Source organism: Caretta caretta, chromosome 8 (genome assembly GCF_965140235.1).
Source record: "Caretta caretta isolate rCarCar2 chromosome 8, rCarCar1.hap1, whole genome shotgun sequence".
Classification (NCBI taxonomy): domain Eukaryota; kingdom Metazoa; phylum Chordata; order Testudines; family Cheloniidae; genus Caretta; species Caretta caretta.
In genome coordinates, this window is record NC_134213.1 from 83,924,159 (window position 1) to 83,942,828 (window position 18,670).

The following is an 18,670-nucleotide window of genomic DNA, read 5'->3' on the forward strand; positions in this document are numbered from 1 at the left end:
TGAGCGGGCTCCATGCTTGCCGTGGTATGGCGTCTGCACAGGTAACTCAGGAAAAAAGGCGTGAAATGATTGTCTGCCCTTGCTTTCACGGAGGGAGGGAGGGAACGGGGGCCTGACGATATGTACCCAGAACCACCCGCGACAATGTTTTAGCCCCATCAGGCATTGGGATCTCAACCCAGAATTCCAATGGGCAGCGGAGACTGCGGGAACTGTGGGATAGCTACCCACAGTATAACGCTCCGGAAGTCGACTCTAGCCTCGGTACTGTGGAAGCACTCCGCCGAGTTAATGCACTTAGAGCATTTTCTGTGGGGACACACACACTCGAATATATAAAACCGATTTCTAAAAAACCGACTTCTATAAATTCGACCTTATTCCGTAGTGTAGACATACCCTTACAGTGATTGTCAGATACTATGAAAGTTACAGCCATTTGTACCTCAACACGGAGCAGTATTGTTTGTGCCTTGACTGGGCATACAACGGGCAGTTATATCTCATGAAAACTAACCAAATTTATTTTCCTGTAAGCACCGTCTCAATAAACTGTTGAATTTTGCACAAATGAATGCTTTTGGTTTTAAAATCTATCACAGGACAGGGTGAAGGGGAACAATGATACAGACTGCAATGGTGCCATATTGAAGTAATATGGCGGGCCGGAAAGACGGGAACTCCTAGCTCCCATCTGCAACAATAATGAATTGTAAAGATAGATACTTACATGCCATAGTTCCCTACAGGGGATTTGACTCTTTGGCCTTGGCCCAGGTTTTTGCTAGGAATCAGGCTCAGCTGAAGCAGGGCAGAAATCAGGGTTTGTTGCATCAGGGCAGAACTGTAGCTGGCTTTCCAGGTGGCTGTCATCAGGGTCCTGAGTCACACCTGCTTACCCTCTGATAAGCAAACCTAGTCCACTTTGCAAGAGGATTCCAGAGTTCCCAGTAAATGTGGAGTTAGTGCAAATGATGGGTTGTATTGTGTGGACATGTGGTCAAACTGGATTAACTTGATTTGATCTGGCTTAAAACCCACATGTAGATAAGCCCCACAAAAGAATTGTCAGAAGCTAGGCAGCTGGGAGAGGGGAGCCACTTAACCATTTCACTCCTGGCTAGCTTAGGAGAGGGGCTTAGTCATCTAAGCTGCTCACCTGGTACATGTGGCTGACGGGCTAGAGGTAGGGATCTTCATCCATGAATCTTCTCCCAGAGTGCAGCACCTAAGCCAGCTCAGCCACTTAGACGTTTTTTCGGCTTCGAAGGCATGGGCTACTACCTACCTCCTGCTCATGCTCTGTATCTCCCTCACGCTCACCCTACATTACCCTGAACTCTTGGCTGTCTTTCTGTAGGTGCTGTCACTCCACCTATTGGTAGCCTACATCTGGCCCTCCTTCTGCAGGGTCTGACTGGTAGCAGGTCTTAGATGTGCTCAAAGCACACTTATGGGATCAGGCCCTGCTGCTGAGATAGACGTTTCTGTACCTAGTTTTAAAATCAGCTTTAGGGTCTCCAGAGCTTTGGCTTGAGATAGGGCTCCAAGCAACATGTTAGCTTTAGGGTCACAGCAGCACTTATGCAGAAATGTAAGTATCTAAAGGACTTGAGCAGTTGGGAGAGGGTGTTTGAGGAGTCACCTGACCTTTGGCTTTGAAAATTTCAGTGGTACCTACCTGGTTGAATTAGGCACCTATCTGCCTCTTTAAGCGCCTAAATTCCTTTAGGAATCTGGCCCTAAGTCCTATTGACTTTCAATAAGCCATAAGCACCTAAGGGTAAAACGCTACAGCTGTGCCACTATAGCACTTCAGCGTAGACACTACCTATGCCAAAGGGAGAATCCTCCCATTGGTTTAGTAGGTAATCCACCTTCCCAAGAGATGGTAGAATTCTTCTGTCAACCTAGTGCTGTCTACACAGGGACTTAGGTTGGCTTAACTTTTCACACCCCTGACCGACATAGTTAAACCAACCTAACTAACTTTCTAGTTTAGAGTAGCCTTAGTCCCTTCTGGAAAAAAAAAAAAGGAACTCAGGGCCAGATTTTCTAAAAAGGATTTGGGTGCTTAAACCAGCAGCAAAGTTCCTAGTAGGGTTTTCACGAGTGCCCAGGTGCCCGACTCCTATTGATTTCAATGGGAGTGAGGCATCTTGATGCTTTTGAAAATCCCATTAGGCACCTGGCTGCTGGTTTAGGTACCAAAATCCCTTAACAAATCTAGTCCTTAGGCACTTTTTGAAAGTTTTATCTGTTATCTATACAAGGTGTCTAATTCCTTTTTGAACCCTGCTAAACTCATCTCCTCACCAATAGTAGTGGCAATGCGTTCCACAGGCTGACTGCATTCTGTGAAAAAAAATATTCCTTCCACAGAGAAAACTGTAAAATGTTTCAGAATGATGTGGCAGCTTTTTCTGTACTTTAAGTTTTACACCATATTCAGAAATGGTGAAATAAAAGAGCTTAGTTTTCCGTATGTGTAAACATTCACTATTAGGGACTACTATGGAATTCTGCCAATTCAGCCCTGCTGCTCTGACCTGAAGTTGGACATTGAAAAATATCTGCAGTTATTCTAAGTATTGTAGCTACTTAGATTATGGGTGCCCAAGATTTGGTTTCAAATGCTCAGCCTCATTTGCTCTTCGCAGAGTTTATGGCATGTGGTTATGGCAAAAAATAAAAAAAAAAGTTAAAAACAAGTTTATTAAAAAACACATGAGAAATGCCATACAGAACATACTGAAACTGGAAATCTTTTAAATGCATGAACACAATATATAAGGATAACAATAGGCATAAGCAGTAGGTAGCAGTTAATTTTAAAACTTTTTTTCCCTTTGTAGTATCACTCCAGCTACTGTTCAGGTTCCCTGCTTGTTTAGGACTGCAAATGAATATGATTTACACTATCATATGTGTCAGCTGTATGAAAGAGAAACTGTAGTTAAAAAATTGACAGTATCTTTTAGGAATGTGTTCCTTTGAAAAATTGAAGTGGGATTCTTCTGTGCAAGGGCTCATTAAAAAAAGGCTAACTAAATTAACCCCAACTCTCATAATCCACCTTCCTACAGAAAATCATTTATATGATGTTGCTAAACACCCTGTTATAACCTAAATTACCCAGAGCAGGTAACTAGAAGATTTCCACAGGTAAATGAATGACTGCTAATAAGAGTAATATTTTCTTCTTATAAAGAAAAATAAATCTTCCCTTAAGAATGTCATTATTAAAGCACTGTGGCATGTTTTTAAAACCTAAGTTATGAAAGTAAGTCTGCAAGGCAATTATATGACCAAAATCATACTGCAACCAAGGGAACCAGCCCTATAGCATGTTATAATACTAGACTCAATTACTGAGAGCTCTCTCCTTCCCCTATATATGTGTTTTCACCTTAAGGGCTAGGAAAGTCATGTTTCTATTCACAAAGGAACTTATCCAAGCCCACTAAATTGATGGAAAGACTTCCACTGGCTTAAATGAACTTTGGGTCAGGCCCAAAAAGTTTCCTCAGAATCCTTTAGCTGGGAGCTGGGTTTTGTCCCTTCTCTCTTACGGAAGTGGTAGACGGTTCAGCCCTTGAATTCTACAGATGTCCTGAGATCTGCATGATCTTGAAGTGTGTGTGTGTAAGCCAAGTGCCTTTATTTACACCGTTCCACGGGCAACCTTCCACAAAAGGACAGCATGGCTCCTTCTAGAGCCAAGATACCATGTCGTCCTGCCAATGGTTGGACTGAAATCCATCCCTAGGGAATGGGTGTTAGCACCGATTAGTAGTATTCCCCAGCTGGATTTCTGAAGGGAGCATGTCACAGTGTGGCTACACCTTTCCCCAGAGCAGCTGGGGCAGCTTCTGGGGCAGCTGGGAGAAGGCTCACACTCTTTTGTGGGTTCAGGAGCTCTACAAACAGATTTAGCTAGTCTTTGCTTTGTGAAATGGAAGGTAGCATGTGGGCCTTCATATCTAAATGGAGTCAGTTAATGCTTTAGTCTCTTTAAATATCTGTGGATATTACATGAGCGTATTTCTAATAAGAATTCTGACTTCTGATATTAGTGGGTAGCATCACATAGATAATCTAGAGATACATAAAATAAAGTACTTGGATGCTCAAGTACTTTATTAGAAATATGTGCACTGAGCTTTTGCAAAATGATTACATTTTACATGTAAGCAAAATACTGAATAAACTCTCTGATTAGGAAGATCTAAGTAAGATACAGTGAGTGGTTTTCCCTGTATGTTTTACTGCAAGAGTCACCCGCGTGACTTGTATTTAACCATTCTCTTCTCATGCAGCATTACAATATTCCCTCCCTCCACCCCACAAAAGAAAATGAATATTCCACAAATGGATATAGATTGCACTTTTACAGCATGAACTTGCCAGTCTTCTGCATTTTCAGTGTCCTGCTGAAACAGTGTTAACACAGTCCATTCCTTTATGAAACAGGAAGATTTCTCCTAAGTACTTCTTTTGATGCTGGAGGAATATTGTCTGGGAAATTTACTTCAAATTCTATAATTAAGTCGCCACGTTGGTCGGGATTTTTGGGAAATGGCAACCCATATCCTATAATTCTTCTCCTCATCCCAGGCTTTACAACCTCATTTACTGTCATAGGTATGGTTCTTCCTTCTATTGTTGGCACGGTGACCGAGGTGCCGCATAAAGCCTAAAATAAATAGTTCATATCATGAGAAAGAGGCAACCATCAAAAGCTTATTTGTACTGAAAACTGAATATTCAGATTACAGAATTAGAAAAAGATGATATTGTGAATACATGGATTATTTTGCATAACTGAAGAGAACTGTCAAAACTGAAAGACAATAACTTATGTAGCTCCCTTTAAAAGGGATGCTTGTTTTATTACCAATGTTCTCTCCAATATCAAAACAATTGTCAGTGCCCCAGAATAACATCTAAAGCAGTCAGGAAAGGGTTTACTCCCTGGTGCCGCATCCTAAACATCAACAGATAATGCTGTGATCAGTACAAACAGAACAAATACGCTCAGGACTCCCACTGTCTTCTGCTCATGAATCTCTACCAAACAAGCAGCATCTCAGCTGTCATTAGAAATTCAAGAGTCCTAGCTCCATTGCACTTCGGGTTACATAGAGTATTTATTCATTGTAAGACTCTTGCAACGCTTGGTTTGCTCATACTTTGCTTTTTAAAATTATTTTAGGGCTAGTGTCTGACATTTACGTGGAGCCTTTTTGATAGAGCTGGGCAAAAAACATGTGGCTAAGATTTTTTTTGTTGGTTAAAAAAAAAAAAAAAAAGGCATTTTCTGGTGTCCCAAACCAGTTTGAGAATTTTGATTGAATTCAATGAATAGTTGTGGCCCAGAAAAAAAAAAACAACAACCTCAAACAATTTGAAATGTTTCATTTTGAAATGGCATTTTGAATTCAAATTTGGCCAATTAAAAAAAAAAAAAAAAAGCAGGGGAGGAGGGTTGGAAAACCACCTGAAATGGCTGACCCAAAAACGTTTTGTTTTGAATAGACCAAAACGTTTTGGTCAATTCAAAATAAACATTTTGAAAAAAAAATGGTTTTGGTTTTAAATCAAATGGGATTTTCTTTTCCCTCCTAGATTTTTTGGTTTGATCTGCAAACCAAAAAAAAAATCCATTATTTGCTCAACTCTGCTATCAATCTTCACAGTGTCCTTTTACGTGCACATTTGTGATGTTCAAATTAAAGTAAATATTAAAATACAAACCAAGAATTTACCTTCTCTGTATCAAGATATAATTTCTTGGAAAAAACAAAAACAAACTAAGCACTTTGTTTTTTAATAGCAATAATTCCCACTAATCTCCTCTTTTATCTAAATACTTATGCATTTAATACTGTACTTCTGGCCTGCAAGGATTGCTTTTGTTTTCCACCTACCCTCTATGTACTTAATCTGTGCTGACAAAACTCAGTGTTATTTGGACTCAGTGGAAGAATTATGATATTTATGCAGAAACCACATTACCCATCCTGTCATTACATACTGCTTTTCCTCTTGTATTATGTGGTTCATCTCATGAAAAATCTAAAAAAATATATATTTTTTTAAAGTTCAGAATACAGGCAGACTTTCTTTGCATGTCCTCTGCACATCGCTTGAGATTTGTTTATTCTCACTATTCCTTAATGCTACATTTTAAAAAATACAGACTTGATTCATTTTGGGGAAAATCAATTCCTTTAACTGTCTTCAAACACTAAAGAAAACACTCTCCAATCTCTTATTTTTGTTTCTGAAAGCAAAACTACTTTGGTCTTTGGAGTGCATTTAAAAAAGAAGATATGAACTTATTTTTATCATCACATATAACTCCCATAACACCTGCTCACAATTTATCCTCATGAAATCCACCTCCATATATTCTAAAAGCACACTGAAATGTGTTGATATGAAAGGAAAGATATTTTGCAAGTTTGCTAAATTAAGCTCCATTGGTGAGCTGTGAAAATATTCTAGACGTGCGTTCTAGATACTTTCTACTCCAGAAATGATAAGGACGGTATATCATAGCAGAAAGGAGTCCATTACATTGGATGCATTCATTGTTACTTCAACCCAATCTGCATTTACATATAGAAAGCTATTGTACTTACTGTAGTACGAAAACTTAGAAAAATGGCAAATATGCTCTACTTTCCTTTCTCACAGATCGTTCTGTATGTTGCCATAGACAAAACTTAACAACATATGATGCAGACCCCAGTAAAAAAAGCCAATGATTCTGGTACTGATAACTATGCACTATACTTAGTCTGATTAAATTGTATTAGCTAGAGAACTGGAGTGCTGAATTATGATAATTGCTACAGATTTATTTTCTGCAGTGTAGCCACAACACCATGCTAAGACAATTTCTTTTTATATTTCATTTGCGCCATCAACTAACACAAAACTTACCTCCCTCAAACTTATTTTAACAGGATAGATAATATTTGAACCATCTCTCTTGAAGAGCGAGTGACTTTTGTCTTTAATGACAAAAACAATATCGGCTGGGATAGTATTGGGTGTTTCATCTCCTTCTTTTGGGAAAGTGATTTTAGTGCCTTCTTTCCACCCTCTCTTGATCTCAATGGTGAGGATTTTGTCCTCCGTTCGCACACTTCTGCCATCTGGGTTCAGCCTTTTTCGGGAAATTCTCATCCTTTTTGTGCAGCCATGATATATCTCTTCCAATGATACTTTAAGTTCATGGATAATCGGGGGATCTTGTTTACGACGAGGCTGGCTACCAACTGTATTCCTCTCTCTTGGAAATCCATTCATGCTAAAACTAGTGAAAGATCCAAAAGGATCACCATCCACTTCCATGTCTTCAGTGTCTCTGCCACTAGGCATTCTTCTCCCAAAGAAGATCTCAAAAGGATTTGTGCCACCAAAAAATGCTGCAAATGTGGCATGTGGGTCACCATGGAAAGCGTATCGAAAGGTGCCACCCTGTCCATCGGGTCCTCCAGCTCCTCCTTTCAACCCTAATTGGGACATATGGACAAGGTTAGGAAAGTCCATACTAGTTTTCAATCCTGGTACTTATTAACAACATAAAGAGTAAAATACAGTTTTGTCTTGAGTCACAAACAAATACTGAAAGGACTTGTAGTTTAACAACTGCACAAACATAGAACAGTAAGCAGAGATTGAAGGGCTCCTCTTTAAAGAGACCTCACCCTACTTGCCAGTGGACTGTAGAGTAGCAACTACTCATCATCATACAACCTGGAGTAACTCTGAAGATTTAGAATTGTTTCCTAAAATAAGATGCCCCATCAGCAGCAAATCTATTTAATAATTGGTCACTCATTGAAATGACTGGATTGTAAATAATGTTTTAATAGTGTGCTGAAAATGATGAGTGTTCTCTGTCTGCATGATCTTAAAGACCATATTCCCATGTAATTTTTTTAACTAAGGATCTGCTCAATGGGACTAGGGTTAAGCCCGTCAAGGCCACTATAGGTATGGAATATATAAAGTTGTATTATATTTAAAGCTTCAAATATGCTCCGTTTCTAATCAGACTAGGCCAATTTCTGTGCTCTTGAGATCAATGGGATTGCACAGGGTGTAAGTCAGACAGAGTGGGTCAAATTCTGTGCTATTTTAGGAAACTACCATAAATCAACAGCTAGCCATAAAGCACATTGGTATGAATGGATAACAGAAAGCATAATCCCCTTCTATTGTTTTGGAAACAGGACTTCACCAAGTCTGAGATAATGGAAACACTGTGTTTTGCTTTGTTTCTTGGGGGGTTATAATCTGGGAATGGAGAGGAAAGAGAAAGTTGAAAGGAGTGCAGCAAACCAGAAAAGTGAGGCCACATTTTTGTTTATTAAAAGCTATTTTCCATCAGTAGCAACCCAGCATTAAAAACCTCCCAGAAACAGTAAATCTTACATTTGTACTATGTGGAAGAGTTAATATTGTAGAAACTTTGACTTTCAAAATTTCTGACTTCTTTGGGTGCTTGATTTCTCAAATTTAATGCTGCATTAACTAGTTTTTGTATTTAATTTCCTTGAAGTTTTCAAAGTCAAACAATAGTAAACAGAAAAAAGTTAAAAAGGCAGGCTCCTTTATTAGTTAGAAATTTTCAGTTATGTTTATCAAATACTCTAAGCTAGTGGTTCTTGACCTTTTCCGGACTGCACCTGCATGTTACAAACAGAAAAAGCCCCCACTCCCATCTAGTGATGAAGAAAGGGAGGTGCTTGTGACCCCCGGAAACTTTTTTGTGGGAGGAGACTGTGACCCCCCAGTTTGAGAACCTATGCTCTAGATACTTTATGAGATTAAAAAGAGACTTTAAAGGTAAAGAAGCTTTGCTATCTCTAACCACCAAACTCATCCTATCACTTCCTTAGTAAAAATTCCCACTCTCCACTCCTCTTCCCAGGCCATCCAAGATTTTACTCCCCCACAAAAACACAAAACAAAAAAACCCATCATCATCTCTAGGAGTCCTTTATTGTTCAATCTCCTTTCTCAACTAATTGACTACTATTTCTTTCTCTTCTTCATATTGGTTGTCCCCATTCTTCCCAGTGTGAGATCTTCCTTCCACTTCCTTCAGGTGACAGTTTTCTCATGCCCAGCTTTTCATTTACCACAGTCCCCAGCACCCACCCAGTTATCTTCTACCTCTACTCTGTGGCTCCAGACCATACCTCACGCAACAAACAGTTCTTTTCTACCTCCCTTCCATTGCTAATGACCTCCATATACTTCTTCCTACTGGTTAATTCCCTCCCCCACTCTCACCCTGACTCCTCAGACCTTGCTTAAGAGGTTTTAAGGCCAAAGGCACTCAGTCCTTAAGGAGGCCTTCAGTTCTAAATACTTAAGCATCTCAGCAACACTTAACCACTAAGCTGCCTCGTAAGATTAAGGTAGCTCTGCACTATATGCAACCATTTTCCTTCTAAGGCCCTTAAGCAGTTATGGATTTAGTCTTATGCTAAAGCATAAGGGAGGGATACCTCAGTGGTTTGAGCATTGGCCTGCTAAACCCAGGGCTGTGAATTCAATCCTTGAGGGGGCCATTTAGAGATCTGGGGCAAAAATTGGGGATTGGTCTTGCTTTGAGCAGGGGGGTTGGACTAGACGACCTCGAGGTCCCTTCCAACCCTAATATTCTATGATAAAGCAGTTCAGCATGCATCCTACTTTCTAATCCATGTTAGAGACAGATCTTTTAAAAGAAAAGCTGAATTCAAAGTATTCATAAACCATGCATAAATTTTTAATGCTAGGTCCTCAGCTGCAGCTGATTAGCATATAGTGCAGCTCAAATGGAGGAGTGAGAGTCAGATAAGGCAACTTCCTAACATATCTTTGGGAGACCATATTGAATTAAGTGTATAAATGGTTTATGTATCTTTGTGGGCCAGGGACGGTATGCACTCCACAGTGGGGAGGATTACCACAATTCCTCCAGGAAGTAAAAACAGTAGGGGATGATTAAGGCAAATCACTCAGGTTCTAACACCTCAAGAGAAGTACCACCTCCCGTGGAGGCTCACATATTCTGGTTCAAACTGGATTCGCCAGTGATCAAGAGACAAAGAAAGGACTTGTAGATAAATAACCTGAGCTTAAATTGATGCAGGGCCATTGTTCTGGTTCCTGCTCTAAAGACTGATATGACCTTGTAACAAGGAGGAAAAAACAGTTGTGGGGTTTGAAGACCTAACACCTGTGCTGAGTTGGGGGTGGGTGACCTCTGGTAAGATTTTTAGCACATGGGAATGTTTTTATATGCTTTCTCTGTAATGCTTCTACCTTCAGAATAAATGTGCTTGCTTGGAAGAAGCTGTGTAGTAACTTGTAACTGCAGACCAAATATTGGTCACAGCCCTCAGAGAAAAAGCAAAGCACAGGCCATGGCCTTCTAGGCTGGGGATATCACAGTGTAGATCAGGGAGATGTGCATCCTTAAAAATCCCACTCCCTTCTGACTGAGGCATGGATCTCTGCCCAGGAGAACTGATGGCTGAGAGTGAAACCTTTAAGGACCAAGAAGGGTGAGTTACCCTAAAACTGTGGCAGAGGGAAAAAGTGGCCTTTGCATCCTCTTGATCCTGGGCCCAAGTCAGTTGCCTAGCACAACACAGACCATTCTGAAAGGATGTTATTGGACCATTGGCGGTTGGCAAGAGATCAATACGGCAGCCAAGTATCAGCTAAGTATAAAGGAGCCCAGTCACTCCCTCCACACTGGCATCAGGGAAAGAGTCAGCGTAGGAGTTCCCCAGTTGGTGCTACAGCTACACAGGGGTGATCCTCCCATGTAATGCTGACTTTAGGGCCACTTTCCACCAGTGGCACAGCACAAAGCAGCAACCCATAGGCCTTAGCATTTACTATTTCCAAATTCAAAAACCCCAAACTGATCTTCTTCAAAAATGTATTGCTTTTCTTTCTCTAAAAAGGACTCTAAAACGAGACAAGTGTCCAACTTGAACAAATACATTTAATCCAGATATGAGGAATGGATTTTTAATATTTGTTTAATTCCAGGATGACTGAACTGATTTTACTCAAATTAAAAAGTTAAACAAATTTGGATTAAACCCAAGCACAAAAGGTTTGAGCCCTAAAGGAATGTTTTGATAAAGTTCTGAACAACTGCAGAGGGGGCATTAGAATGGAAATGGCATCTCAATCATAACTCTAGTTTTGCTATGGCAAATGCTACACTAAACGTTTTTCAAATTTTTTTTTTTAAATGAAGTACTGGTATTGTCAAACAAATGCATGACAAACTGTGTCATGTGATTAGTGGAATGATACTTCCTAGAATAGATACTGAATAGTTTTTGCTGAAAGTACATCAGGTTCCATGGTTGTAAAACAATCACAGAGCTTTACAACTACTGACTACATTCTGGACAACAATGACAGAGCTTAGGCAGCCATTCAGGCGACAAGGGATATTTCCAGACACATAGCTGCAGGAACTTGTCAATACTTTTGTTAATATTATGCCTAAAATAAACAGAAGAACATGCTTTGAGCCTCTGTTTCAGGTATGCAATGCCACACTGCCAAAGGCTACACTGCTTTATATGCCTTGCCCTCCACTCTTAGGAGAATCTGACTAACGATATTTTTAGGAGGGGGTTAGGAAGTGCTACTGCACTGGAATGGTTTGAGTATTACCTAAGCTGTAGATTAATTAAGTACTTGCATATAGGAAAGAAGAACAAACAGAGCTAAAGGGAAAAAAGCAATAAGGCAAAAAGATTAAGGGCAAGATTTTTACAGCTATTTAGGCATTGCTGCACTTAGCATTGCAATGCCTAATTGATTTAGGAGCCCAAGACTCATTTCCAAAAGGGGCTTGGGAATTTAGGAGCCTAAATCCCATTAACAGTCAAGTGCTTAAACCCCTTTTGAAAATGAGACTTAGGCATTACAATGCTGAGTGCAGCAATGATGGAATACTTTATAAATCTGGGCCTAATACCAAAGGAGATGCATGAGCCCTTAGTAATCCCAGATAATAGAATCGGGTCAGGTATCAGAGTCTTAGGAATGACATGAGAACCTGTGGAAACATCAGTAAAGACTTGTAGTTCCAGAATTCTCTCATTTCACAGTGGTACAAGAGACTATGGAATTTGCCTCATTTATAGAAGTTAAAGTTTGCAAAGACGCAATGATCAGTGACAGCACCACACATGTTGATAAAGGGCCAGATATCTTGCATAGCACTTACTTCACAATTAGTGCTACTTGTCAATGAGACTACTGATGGAGTAGTGTGCAACTCAGCTTGAGTAAAATTATCAGAATCTGGCCCCAAATGAATGTTAACGATTAAATGAGCCTACCTAGTTTCTGTGGGCAGTGCTTAACCAGTTTAGAGTCTCAAATAGCGTGTAAAAAGTAACTGCTGAATCCTAAAAATGGTGGGGAACCATCACAATTGATGATTAAAAAAGAAAGAGCTTCCTGTTTAAGTAACCATTTTAGGCTATATAATATTTCTGGGGCCTCATCCCTTTGGCACGTTATTACTGTTTACAGTTGAACTAAAAAATTGTTCTGGTATTTCATGACATCAGGCAAATACTTTCCTCTACGGGCAAGAAGCCAAGGCCAGCTAAGGACTGGACACCTGGACTCCTGCTCAGTAGAGGGATTATCCTGTCTTGTTTTGTACAAAAAAAGCAAATTATCCTTTATGAAAAGTTTGAGAGATATATTATTCAAAGAGGCGCTCTGTCTCTATGTAACATTTTGATGGCTATCTCAAAAAGCGCAGGGGCAAAAATAAATAAAATGCATCCAGGTATTTATAGGTCATAGACAAATCTTTATTACATTAAAAAAGTTCTATAAGATGGATTTGGGATCTTTTTAATTTTTTTTTAAATAAACAAAATTGACTTAAGCATGGTTCTAAACTATGAAGGACACACTATACATGATTATATATATTTATTAACATATAAGTCTCTGTAATTACCATATATCAGTCTCCAGAAGCAAACAGTCATTGTCCAAATCAGTACATGCATGGATAAATACAAACTTTCTTCTTGTCTTGTGGCATTCAGCACAACTAAGTGTCCATTGTAAGAGTGTAGCACAGATAGATACTGAGTAAGAGAAATACTTACCTTCCTCCCCAAACTGATCATAAATGTCTCTCTTTTTGGGATCACTCAGGACTTCATAGGCTTCTGCAACCTCTTTGAATTTTTCCTCTGCGTGGGAGGATTTGTTCTTATCCGGATGCCATTTAAGGGCTTGTTTTCGGTAAGCCTTTTTGATATCTTCTTCAGAAGCCCCTTTTTCAATTCCCAAAATTGAATAATAATCTTTTCCCATTCTGAGTGTTGTTAGATGAATTTTAGTTTCCCTTGATATGAAGAAATCAGTGTCCTGTGCCTGAGTAATGCAGTGATACTGGGGGGAAAAAATAGCACAAATCAGCAAAGCTGTTGGTACTCTAAGCAGTGGGTAGACTGCTTACCCTTATTTGATTCCCTCCCCTGTTGCTCATTTATAGATAAATATACACAGTGGTAGAGAGACAGCCCTCTCCAGAGCCCTCCTATTTATACTACGTGTCTCCGCTCTTTCTAGAACAGCAAATGCTACAGAACGTCATTTCCCAGACTGCTCACAGCCAAAACATTCTCTGCACAGCTGTTTCCTCTGCCTTCCAATTAACTGTTCAATTTCCATTTCTCTCTTTTGAGTGATAAATAAGCTCTGTATCTTACTATCAGACCCCGGAACCTGTAGGTCAGTGGTCTCCAACCTTTTTACACCCAAGATCACTTTTTGAATCTAAGGGCAACCCAGGATTTCCCCGCCCCTTCCCCGAGGCCCCGCCCTGCTCATTCCGTCTCCCTTCTCTCCCTGGGTCGCTCACTCTCCCCCACCCTCACTCACTTTCACTAGGCTGGACCAGGGATTTGGGAGGGGGTGTGGACTCTGTGCTGGGGCCGAGGGGTTTGCAGTGTGAGAAGGGGCTCCGGGCTAAGCCTGGAGCAGGGGGTTGGAGTGCAAGCTTTAGGAGGGAGTTTGGGCGCAGGAGGGGGTACAGGGTGCTGGCTCTGGGAGGTGGGGCAGGGCTGGAGCAGAGGGTTGGGGGGCAGGAGGGGGTATGGGGTGCTGGCTCCGGAAGGGAGCTCAGGGCTGGGGTTTGGGGTGCAGGAGGGGGTTTGGGATGCTGCCTCCAGGAGGGGACTCAGGGCTCAGGTGCAGCCTCCCGCCAGGCAGCACTTACCTCTACCTCCGGTGGCTCCCGGTTGGTGGCGGGCGCAGCGAGGCTAAGGCAAGCTCCCTACCTACCCTGGCCCCACATTGCTCCCGGAAGGGGCCAACGCACCCTACACCCCTGGGGTGGGGTGGAGGGCACGTGGTTCCATGTGCTGCCCCTCTCTGCAAGCACCGCCCCCGCAGCTCTCCTGGCTAATGGGAGCTGTGGGGGCGGTGCTTGTAGGCAGGCACACTGAAGGAGATCCCTGCCCCCCCCCCAACTCCAGGGCTGCAGTGGCGACTTCTGGGAGCGGTGTGGAGCCGGGGTTGGCAGGGAGTCTGCCTTAGTAGTAGCCACACTGCACTTCCACCGGACATTGCGATCGCCTGGGAGATCCTCTAGGATCAACCAATCAGTCGCGAACGACCGGTTGGCAACCACTGCTGTAGGTCATTGGTCTGAATCCAGACCTCGTCAGTGGGCACTGAAAACCTAGCTGTCTGACAGTTATAAAACCGCCTATGGAAATGAGTTGGAAATTTCAATTCCTGACGTGCACACTAATCTATTTAGGTTCTTATGCCATGTAAGAATGCACAACTGCTAAGGTGACAAACTACCAACATAAACTGGCACCTTTTTTGTACGGATTAAAAGCACATTTAAAATTCACGATAAAATCAAACTTTTCAGTAGCCTCATTTCACTTCATTACAAGCCCAAATTAATCGATTTCCACCCAATACACAGGATTCCAGACTGATAAATACAATACACAGGATTCCAGTCAATCTGATAAAGTACTACTTTATTGCCAGTTAGGTAGTAAGCACAATAAAGTATAACAATGATACAACTTGACGCATTACTGGTTTAAAACATCACATGCAGAAACTGGCCACATTCCTTTCTATATGTTACACTGTACAATATAAGCAGTAGAATACTGGTTTCAACAAGATGCTGATACAAGTCTCAGTACAATAATTAATAGAGACTTCTGAGACAAAGCCATTTGATTTTTGATAAGTAAACAAGTTAAAGTTGGGATAGATACCCAATCACTTCATACGATGATTTACGTAAAGCAGGGATACTCAGGACGCTCTGGATCTGCAAGTGGCTCTGTAATGTGTTTCCTGTGGCTCTTTGCAGCTCACGATATTAAAACACTGTGTGATTTAATTATTAACCAGTCTAAGTTATTAATCAATCAGGATACTTTTACTATGTTATTAACCAATTGTAGTTGATAAAATAATAATATTTGGTCAGTCATTTTGCTGTGAGAATTATATAAACTAAACAAATCCCATCATACTGTTTAAATATGAATTTATAGTACTATAGTAAAGGAAACAATAAATTCACCTACTGTGGCTTGTTTGGGTATTGCTGATTACTAATTTGGCTCCTTAATCACTGAGGTCTGAGTATCACTGATGTAAAGTTTTAACTTTCAACTCTGTCTCACACCCTGCAGAAGGGTGGGTATCAAGTTACAGCCTGCAAGCCAGCATATTCAAGATCTCATTTGGCTCTTAGCTGGGTATTAGGTCAAGAAGTTGTAACCATCTGGTCAAAAAGGCTATATATTTAAGAGTGATTACTATAATTTTAGGAAAAATATTTCTTTTTAACATTTGTTCTAGTGAAAGGAAAGGCCAGTTTTAGTCCTAGCTAAAAATTACACAGGAGAGACAAATAGCTTTCCATATATTGTGTTAATTAATTGTTCCCCTTTCTACTTTATTGTGTTCAGATGTCCTGTCTCTCTGCTACAAATGTCAATTCTAGACTGTTTTATAGTGCACTCAGCAATACCTGTGGGGAACTTCTGCACACCAATGCTCAACTTAGAGATGGTATACATCAGAGGTTTAGATGGTATACGTCAGAACCTGCATCTCCTCCACAGATCTTCTCAGACCTATCAGTTATGGTTAGAGCTGGCCAGAAAAGGACATTCCCCCCCCCCCCCCCATCGGGGTAAAAGCTCTTATTCAAAGTTTCCAGTTGGGAAATAATTTTTCTGTGGGAACATACAAAAAAATTAACAATATGGAAAACTCTACATTTCTTTACCTTTACAGTTTTCCAACTTTTACCAGTGGAAAACAGAAGGAAAAGATGAAAAATATTCCCCTCACACACTCTTCAACATTCTGTTTTCCAAATTGGGAAAGTCAAAATGTGACTGTGTGTTACTTTCTCATTGATTTTGTTTTGTCTGCTCCCCTTTTTTCTTGGGGAAAAAGGGAAAAACCTACGGTGGCACGCAAATTCTCACACTTTTTGTGGGGGGTTGGGAGGGAGGGAAATAAAAAATTAGAATTGAAACAAATTTCATGGAGAGGGGAAAATGTAAAAAATTAGAACAGTTTTTAACATAAAAATCATTTGACAAAACTCCATTTTTGACAAAAAAATGTAAAACAAAAAAAGTTTTGACCAGCTCTGCTTATGATCCTGGTTCTGAGAATGCCTGAGGATACTGGGAATCAGAACCACCTGCCTCTTTGCCCCCCAGGACTAGCTTGCATCACTGGAACCTGCAGTAGTCTAGAGCAGTGGTTCTCAAAGCCGGTCCACCGCTTGTTCGGGGAAAGCCCCTGGCGAGCCGGGCCGGTTTGTTTACCTGCCGCGTCTGCAGGTTCAGACGATCGCGGCTCCCACTGGCCGCGGTTTGCCGCTCCAGGCCAATGGGGGCTGCGGGAAGCAGCGCGGGCCCAGGAACGTGCTGGCCGTCCTTTCCACAGCCCCCATTGGCCTGGAGTGGAGAACCACGGCCAGTGGGAGCCGCGATCGTCTGGGGGAAAACTCTACTGCCCACCCTGTTCCCTCACTGTGGCAGTACTGATGGAACTCAGGTGTCCATAAGGAGCACAAGTACATAAACCACATAATTAGCTCATTTGGTGGCTGTCTCAATAGAATGACTGCAGTTTGAGAAGGCTTTATACTGAAACTACCATCCAATCCAAGAATTGGGCTCTCCAGCTCTAGGCTGAGTCCCACAGGCACAAAAATGTCCATGTGCACCTGTTCTCAGGATAATTACGACATCAGTCACTAGGGCGGTCATATTAAAATGGAATGTGGCAAATCTTAATTTTTAAAATAGGATGGTAAGAACGGAATGGCACTTCTGGTCGCTGTGCTCCTCCTTTGCCACTGGGAACTCTGGGATACATCCAGAGGACTTCTGGGACCCAGTCAAGCTGAGTCAAGCTGGGGCTGCATGCATACAGGAAAGAAACAGGGTTCGGACCCTATGTCCCAACTTAACGCTGGCTTGGACACTCCAGCCCTGCAGCGTTCTAGGATCCTGGATCTGAGCCCAAGATTAGCACAATTGGTGCATGGACACAAGGGGGGTTTGGAGTCCAGGCTTACATTGCTGTGTAGACATAACCCAATAATGACAGGATGCGTAATAATTATAATCCAACAGAGCACCACTGATTAGTCACTATTCTTTCCAATTTCTTCATCACATAGGCACAGTATCTTCACTGCAGTCCTCAGATTTTGATGTATCTTGTGACTATTAGATAGTTAGTAGCCAGCATTTTATCCAGTGACTGTACGTCTGTCTATTTTAGGATTTTCAATTCCTTTATACACCATCCCTCTAGGACACAAGGGTATGCATGGAAACAGAGGCTGCAGTGTACTCTGCATGGTACACAGACTGCCACATATGGTCGACTTCCGATGGATATTGTATAGCTGTATTTTCTGCCAAGTAAAACGTGGTCAAGAGTAATGAATCTGGACTAGTGGAGAGAAATATATCTGGCAACAGTTGCAAGTATTTTGGCTTTTCTATCTACATATCTAGACTATACAGCACCTACACTACATCTTTCAGATATCTAAAGATCTAAATAATCAATTGCCATAAACAAGCAGCTTCATCTAGACATAAACTTGTAAAGTTTTATGGTCAACAAGTGTACTTTGCTTAACCAGCAAAATCCTTTGTGCAAGCCCTTAATTTTATAACTCAATATCGATCCTCTGTCATGCATGCAAAAACTTTTCCATTAAGGGAAAGGTTTTATTGGTATAATTAGAAACTAAATGCAATATTGGAAGCAGGTAAGAAGGAAGATAGTACCCTGTCCAAAAAACATGCAACTCTGGTCATTCAATGGATCTCTAATACAAATACCCTAAGATTTTCATAAAGCAAAAAATGATTTGTGACGAAGCTAGTGCACCCCTAAAATATTTACATCTGTCAGGACATCCTTATATGTAATTAGACTAACTCATTAAGATGCAACAGCACCTTATTCCTCAATTATTGAATATGTTCATTAGCAAAATTAAATGGGAAGCTGGAGAAATATAGACAGCTTAAAGCAAAGACAACAGATTCCGACTACTAAG

The 18,670-nt window shown here is 41.0% G+C and overlaps 1 protein-coding gene across 7 annotated transcripts in view; it reads right to left on the minus strand.

Moving 5' to 3' along the window:
- Positions 1–2,696: 2,696 nt before the first annotated feature.
- Positions 2,697–18,670, minus strand: part of DNAJB4 (DnaJ heat shock protein family (Hsp40) member B4) — a 41,445-nt gene continuing 25,471 nt past the window's right edge. For 5 of the 7 annotated variants that reach the window (XM_048862293.2, XM_048862292.2, XM_048862294.2 and 2 more), the window contains exons 2-4: positions 13,182–13,470; positions 6,952–7,526; positions 2,697–4,696 (exon numbers count right to left, since the gene is read on the minus strand). In XM_048862293.2, coding sequence (XP_048718250.1) covers positions 4,463–4,696; positions 6,952–7,526; positions 13,182–13,392 — 1,020 coding nt within the window. In that variant the 5' untranslated portion in view covers positions 13,393–13,470 and the 3' untranslated portion in view covers positions 2,697–4,462. Of the gene's footprint in view, positions 4,697–6,951; positions 7,527–13,027; positions 13,050–13,181; positions 13,471–18,670 lie in introns of those variants that run through there. The other 2 variants (XM_075131711.1, XM_048862295.2) reach the window with 2 other exon arrangements.